At 31.3% G+C, this 7,580-nt stretch overlaps 2 protein-coding genes across 2 annotated transcripts; both read left to right on the top strand.

Moving 5' to 3' along the window:
- The first annotated feature begins 99 nt into the window (after positions 1–99).
- On the top strand, positions 100–3,512 carry LOC21384637 (heavy metal-associated isoprenylated plant protein 31). The gene is made up of 2 exons (XM_024165915.1): positions 100–178; positions 3,152–3,512. The coding sequence occupies exons 1-2, from the start codon at positions 100–102 to the stop codon at positions 3,478–3,480; spliced, it is 408 nt and encodes a 135-aa protein (XP_024021683.1). The 3' UTR covers positions 3,481–3,512.
- Positions 3,513–5,756: 2,244 nt separating this feature from the next.
- LOC21384636 (heavy metal-associated isoprenylated plant protein 39) lies at positions 5,757–6,824 on the top strand. Its single transcript, XM_010089262.2, has 3 exons — positions 5,757–5,920; positions 6,048–6,126; positions 6,434–6,824. Exons 1-3 carry the CDS (start codon positions 5,912–5,914, stop codon positions 6,661–6,663), a joined length of 318 nt encoding a protein of 105 aa, XP_010087564.1. The 5' UTR covers positions 5,757–5,911; the 3' UTR covers positions 6,664–6,824.
- The last annotated feature ends 756 nt before the right edge of the window (positions 6,825–7,580 follow it).

The following is a 7,580-nucleotide window of genomic DNA, read 5'->3' as shown; positions in this document are numbered from 1 at the left end:
CTCTCTCTCTCTCTCTCTCTCTCTCTCTCTCTCTCTCTCTCTCTCTCTCTCTCTCTCTCTCTCTCTCTCTCTCTCTGACATTAATGTGTGTGTTTGTAGATGGTGGAAGTGAGAGTTCCAAACCTTGACTGTGAGGGATGTGCTTCAAAGTTGAAAAGAGCTCTTCTAAAGCTCAAAGGTATGTTTTTGGAGGGATGGGAATTTAAGTCGCGCCAAGTGCCGCTACCTTCTTTAGTTTTTTGTTCTTCTTTCTCTCTCTCTCCTTTTTTTTTTCCTCACTAGCCTACATTTCATTTCTCTCGAGAGATTGTATCAGCAAATACTCAACTTCCTAATAATATTAGACCAACTTAACAAGCTTGTTTTTCTTTCTTTTTTTTCTTTTCTTTTTTAATTTTAACGAGAATAAACTAGATATTATATTTTCAAATATTCTTAAAAAAATTCAGGGCCACCTAATGTAGTTATAGGCTAAACCAAGCGGTAAATTTAAATTCACTTATGTCATTAGAGTTTAAGATTTTAATTAGGGGTGACAATTCATGCTACTGTGTCTAGTTTGTTGTGTGTTATACCCTTCTGTTACACTATAACTCTTGATACGAGCACCACTCATTTAATAATTGTGTTAGAATAAGAAACTCAAACACGTCTCTTTTATTATAAGGTTGACATGAATACGACATGTTAACCTATTTATTAAATAGATTCGTGTCAATCTACAAACACGTTTACTACTCGTATACTGAAATTCAATTAATGATAAAAAAATATTAAAATATAAAAATAAGTGGAAGCCCACTTACATGTGCTTGACCCAATATCGTAGTCCTGGTTTTGGAAATGGACAAAAGAATGGGCTTGAAGGAGGTGAAAGAAGAAGGGGAAATTTTTAAAACATAGATGATAGTATTCACAAAGGTCCTCATTTTACTATTTAATTTTAAAATTTAAATTTTATTATAATAAAAATTTTTTAAAAACAATTATTTTTAATATTTTTATTACATTAAAAAAAACATAAATGATAATATTCACAAAGGTCCTTATTATACTAATTTAATTTTTAAATTTAAATTTTATTACAGTAAAAAACTTTTAAAAACAATTATTTTTAATATTTTTATTACATTAAAACATTTTCACATAAAATTATATCTTTAACTCAAAATAAAAACTCAAACCAATGAACTAAATAAGCCTAAAAAATAATTAACTCGAACTTCACGAAATGTACGGAAGCTAGTGAGAAGTCACGTGCAGTTCACGTTTTAGAAAAAGTAAAAACAAAACAAAACAAAAAAAAAATCTAGATAAGAGTAAGAAAATTCTTCTTCCTCAAGCTTTTCTAGAGGCTGGCTAGAGGGATCAGGGAAGAAATAATGGGGTTAGAAGTTAGAACGGTGTATTGGTTTTTTAGGGGATGAAAGAGATGGCATAACGTTGCTGTAAATGTGAAAAATAGATTGGAAGTTGGTGGTTATGGTACAACATTTAACATTCCCAAAATAAATAAAATAAAAAGATTACTTGACTTGCATTTTCAAGACATACATAGCAACAAGGACGGATGAACCTTTGGAGAAGAGAAATTAGAAGGGTTGAGCAAGGGCGGAGGAGACGGCGTGAAGCGGTGGGAGAGAGAAGAAGAATTGAAAAAAAAAAATAAATAAATGAAAAGAAAAAGGAAAGCAAACGACGCTTTGGGCCTTTTTGGTAATTAGCTATTTTACATGTCCAGGTGTCACCTTATCATTGATTCATGATATGATTCACGAACTAATTTCTTGAAGCCTAGATGCGCTCTTTTTAAAAATACCTTTAAAACGGAGTCTCTTTTATTTCTCATTCTTTTTAAGTGTTGTTTAGCGTAAAAAATTATAATTCTGATTTAAAATTAGTATTTATTTATAAAAAGTAAAAATAGTTTTGATTTAATTTATTCAGAATTAATGTTTGGTTATGATAATTTTGATTCAAGATTTGAATCTTGATGTGATGTTTTAAACTATGAATCACTCATGATTTTAAAACCACTTCTTTTGATTTTAGGTGGTTCAAACTCTTGATTCTAGCTCTGATTTCATAATTATGATTTGGACCTAAAATTATTAATCATGGTTCTTGTTCTAAAATCAAAATTAGAATCACCTTAATTTAAACCCTTATACCAAACAAACCCTTAATATTAACTCATATATTTTTACTTTTTAGATTAGAATTAGTTAAAGAGTAGAGTTTTTCAAAATAAATATTTTTAATAAATCAAGTATTTAAAAAGTAAAATCTGAAATTCTCTAAGGAAAAGAAATTAGGCCCGACAGTTGCGTTGCGTGCTCTGTAAATTGGAAACATTCAGGATGGATATGGGAATGTCACTTTGGTAGAGTTGGTATTCAAATGTACCATTTTAAAAAACAAAAAAAAAAAAGTTCAAATGTACCATTTTAAAAAAAAAGGACTTAAATTCATACATAAAAATGGTACGAAAATATCTAGCCTTCAAAAATTGTGACCTCTATCTTCTTTCTTCTTCAATACCTTTTTTTTTTTTTTTTGGGTAGTATTTACTTCAATACGTTAAGTTGGAGTCTGGTTGGCTAAGAATCGGCATGCTATCACTCTTTGAAGTGCTGGAACAAGAAGGCTTTTGTTACGCACTTCAAGGCCACAACTTAAATAGCCATTCAGCCTTTGTTTTCGCATTAGCCCTTTACGTTGACTTTGTTAAAGACTTTATTAAGCTTTGTTATAGAAATTAAAAGGCACGTTTAGGATTGGTCCGAGAAGCTCTACAATACAAAGGCTACAGGCTTAGGGCGAGTTAAAATGTAGATTTAGCAGCCAAAGAAAGCTTTTTTTACATTTGACTTTATTTTTCTTTCAAAAAAGGCCAAAAGCTAATTTAATGATCAATCCATATCAATAAATACCCTTTAGAAATACTTTTAACCAAAAAAAAAAAAAAAAAAAAAAAAAAAAAACTTAAGAGATGTTTGGTTGGGAGATTTTTACCCTGATTTAAATCATGATTCATGGTTCGTTACAGTATTTTCTCTCACAAAAAACATACATAAATCTCATGGTTCTAATTTATAAACTAAACGTCTCCTTATTTTTTTGTTGACAACTTTAATTTGTTGATTTTTAGGTGCGGAAGAAGTGGAAGTTGAGATGGAAGCACAAAAGATAACAGTTAGAGGGCATGCATTGGAAGAGAAAAAGGTCCTAAAGGCAATTAAGCGTGCAGGAAAGGCAGCTGAGCCGTGGCCATTTCCAGGGCACTCTCACTTTTCGTCATTCTACAAGTACCCAAACTACATTGTCAACCATTACTATGATCCATATAGAAACGGCCCCACAAACGGCGTCCACACTTTCTTCCATACCCCGGCGGCTTATTCCGTCGCCGTGGCATCCGACGAGGCCATCGCTTCGATCTTTAGTGATGACAATCCACATGCTTGTACTATTATGTGATCATATGGTCTTGTGCTTGAGGGGAAGGAATATTCCAGCAACTTTATTTAATTTTTCAACGTCGTTTTGCTTGATAATTTTACGTTTTAATCGTTTCAAATTTGTGCGTCACGAGTAATTGCAAAGTTGGAGTCACAAGTACCTTCCAAGCAGTTAAAATCTAAATACGCCAAAGTTCAAACAAGTGAACAACACACGTTATGACTAGAATTCTTCATAGATATTTGTTGCTATACGAAGGACATTATGGTAACAGGAGACATATTTTTTATAATTCCTTTTTCTTGACCATTTTGTCTTTCCTTTTTTTTTTTTTCCTTGCATAATTGTTATCACGTGTCATTATATTTAGTATATTCTTAAATCCAAATAAAAAAAAATGTTACCATCATTTTAGGAGAAGTGTTGGGAACCCATGCGCTTGATCCAAAATATCTTTTTTTTTTTTCGTAATTTGAAAATTACAATTTCTTTCTTTTTGGCAATAAAAAGACCGGATAAATCTTCAATAATACAGACAGTAGACTGCTAGTAGCCCAGCAGTATCACATCTCATCATTTTCATGAATAAACCGGAGCATACACCGGCGGTACTTAATACCATCCATAATAAAATTTAAATCTCGTGATATAAGATTTATAAATGATGATATTTAACACCGATAATACTTTTAAATATTTTTTTCATAGTAGTCAGTATATCTTTCGATTTTGGCATTTTTTTCCCTTGTCATGTCACGTACATGTACATGATACATACATTTTCCTACCCCCGTTGTCATCATCATTGCTACCTTTTTATCACTTCCACTCGATATATATCACTAAAATACATGGATTAACATGATAACTGATGTCTTTTTTTCTACAATAATTTCATTTTTATTGGTTAATAAGTTTTTGGGCCTCTAATTAAATTTTTGCTAATTTTGACTTGTAAAAAAAGAAAATTTCTCTGACGTTTTCTCTTTTTTAAAAATAACGATATTTTATACTTATCAGTAGGTGAATCTATATTATTTTTTTAATCTAATTTGACTTTTAATTAAATTTAATATAAATATGACGGCTGATAAACAGAGAACACTAGTATTTAAAAAAAAAAAAGATAACACTAGAAAAAGCCTCTAAAAAAATCTATATAAATTTAGATTAAGGCATGTATAAGATCTTGGTGGTATTCAAACCATTTTCTTAGTTTTCACAATTGCATTTTCTTTGTGCCTTTCGGCGTGGGAAGAAGCCATCCGTTATAACTTTTTTTTTGAATGGAAGAGAATCTTGGAAATGTCATCACCCTCATTTCTGTGTCCAATTGATAGAAAGCCCAACTTGGCCACACCAAAAAAGGCACCGACTACTTTTTCTCCCTCTTTTTTTTTTTTGTTTTTTTGTTTGTTTGTTTGTTTGTTTTTTTTTAACATTACTAGTTGAAAAAAGCTCATGATGGTAAAGTCTACATCCCAAATTCTATTAAATTGGCAGAATTATGTTCAATTAATTCTTTTAGTCCGTAAGCTGGCGCATATTGCATTCTTGGTTAAATTCCAATTTTACTGAATCATAAATTTGGACAAGAAAAATTACGTTCAACATGTATCGTTTATTTAAATTTTGTATTAAAGAAAAAAGAAATAAGAGACTTTTGTCTTCTATGGTAGGGGACATCTATTCTTGTTTCACCTGTTACTATCAATATTTTATAACACGTATAATCTAAAAATCTGATAAGAATTTAACCGTTTTAAAATTATGCATTACTGAGAAGATAATTTCTTAAGAGCTTTCTCTTTTAAGACCAGAATTAATAAGTTACCTGTAACTCTCTATTTACAGCCATTAAATCTATATTAAAAATTATATATTTTACATATTATTTCTATGTAATGTGATTTTAATTGAATTTACAATATTAATAAGATTGTCTTTAAAAAATAACTTCTTTTTTTATACCCTATCTTAAAATTCGCAAAAATGTGGTGACGTTTAGTAAGGGGATTTATACACTGATTTGAATCATGATTCATAGTTCGTTATAGTATTTTCTTTCACAAAAAATATACGTAAATCAAATGATTTTAATCTCATAATTCTAATTTATGAACCAAACGTCTCATAAGATCTGATTTCATCTGTACGAAATGGTAACAAAGTAATAAGCATACCACACATTTGTCCGGTGGCTTACCAATTTCTCACATGCGCTAGTGTATTTAAGGGTCCATCTGTTGGATGCAATTTCTCACACGCCAAAGCTGTCCCCACACACCATACAAAAAAAACCCCGGTACTACTTCTACTGCCCCATCACAACTTCTCTCTCTCTCTCTCTCTCTCTCTCTCTCCTGCCTCACGTCTAGTTCGTTTTCACAACACAACTTCTCTCTCTCTCTCTCTCATCTCTGCTTTTCTTTCCATTCTTCCTCTTCAAATGGCTCAGGTATTTCGTTCCTTTTCCAAATTTTTGCATGCTCTCTTGTAACTAATTTACAAAGACATAATTAAGATCCAATGAAGTGGAATGAAAGTGAATTGTACTCTTTTCTTTTCTATGAACTTTATTGCAGAAAGTGGTGTTGAAGGTCATGACCATGACTGATGACAAAACAAAGCAGAAAGCCATGGAAGCTGCAGCTGATATTTATGGTATGTTGGTATTTTCTTTGACTACTATGTTTTCTCACAAAATTATATGAAAGTTTTCATCTTTAACCAGTGAACCAAGCCTTTCTCACTTTTTAAATTCTCTTGAGCACAAACATGATTTGATGATTTTAAGGATGTTTTTTTTTTTCCACATGATTTCTATGAAAATTTGTGGTTTTTTGGTTTCTGTTCACTTTTTTATAGATTCAATTCGATATTCGAGTTATGACATTAAATATTTAAAACTAAAAATTTAAATCGATCGAATGAATAAAACCTTGATCTCTTAGGGATTTGGTGTGAACAGGGGTTGATTCAATTGCGGCAGATATAAAGGATCAGAAGTTGACAGTGATTGGACAAATGGACACAGTGGCGGTGGTGAAAAAGTTGAAGAGGGTAGGCAAAGTGGATATCATATCAGTTGGTCCAGCCAAGGAAGAGAAGAAAGAAGAGAAGAAAGAGGACAAGAAGGAAGAAAAGAAGGAGGAAAAGAAGGAAGAAAAGAAAGAGGAAAAAAAGGAGGAGAAAAAATAAAACATCTCAATAATAATCATCTCATTATCACAATTTCCCTAAAACCATTTACAATAATTTTCTTGATTTGGCAATGTGAGGGTCAAATTTTCTTTTGTAAATGTAACTAAACAGTGGAAATAGAAGAGTATCACAAGCTTTTTTTTTTTTTTTTTACCCAAGGTTATTTTTTTTGCAAATGGAATGGCATGTATCACAAGCTTTTTTTTTTTTTTTTTTCCCAAGGTTATATTTTTTATTATGCAAATGGCATTTTTTTTTTTTAAAGCTTGAGAGGTCAAGCCAGTTTTGTCTTGGTACCAAATAAGAATTGAAGGAATAAAATTTTGGCATTTGGCTGCTACGAGTTTCTTCTTCTATTTGCTTGCAGGGCTTAGTCCATATTTACGTGCAGCCAAAAAAGTCTTTATATTTGATATGAATTTAATAACACACGTATAAGATAAGAGAATGTCATTCTATCATTTGCGTCATTTGATTGTCAATAGTGAAAGAATGAGTAGGCACCAAATTTGTTAGTGGGAAACACGAGTAAAATACGCAATCTATTTTGTTGCCATTGAAATGTGTACACTTTATTAATTGTTACTGAACTTTGTATGCTTGAGACTTGAAAGCATTGAATAAGAGGTCAGGGCGGCCAATTGCCAATGGTTTTTATGATGTGCTTGTAGCTGAGCTTGACTGCTAAACAAAAAAACACCAGTGGAAAATAAAAGCATGATCTTGACCTAACAAAACTTTGAAAAACAAAACAAAAAAACATTGACAAATATAATTAAAGAGAAAATTAGAGAATCTGCCCTCTTAACTCCGGTTTTAATTTTCTTCTCCTCTTAAAATATGTCATTCTTAGGTTTATGAGTAGGACATAAGTTTTAGTGTTTAAGGAAAGGATTTTCTCTGGTAGTTTTTGT

The sequence above is a fragment of the Morus notabilis genome, unplaced genomic scaffold (assembly GCF_000414095.1).
Source record: "Morus notabilis unplaced genomic scaffold, ASM41409v2 Scaffold2009, whole genome shotgun sequence".
NCBI lineage: Eukaryota > Viridiplantae > Streptophyta > Magnoliopsida > Rosales > Moraceae > Morus > Morus notabilis.
The sequence above is the reverse complement of the archived record's forward strand: the minus strand, read 5'-3'. Positions and strand labels throughout refer to the sequence as shown.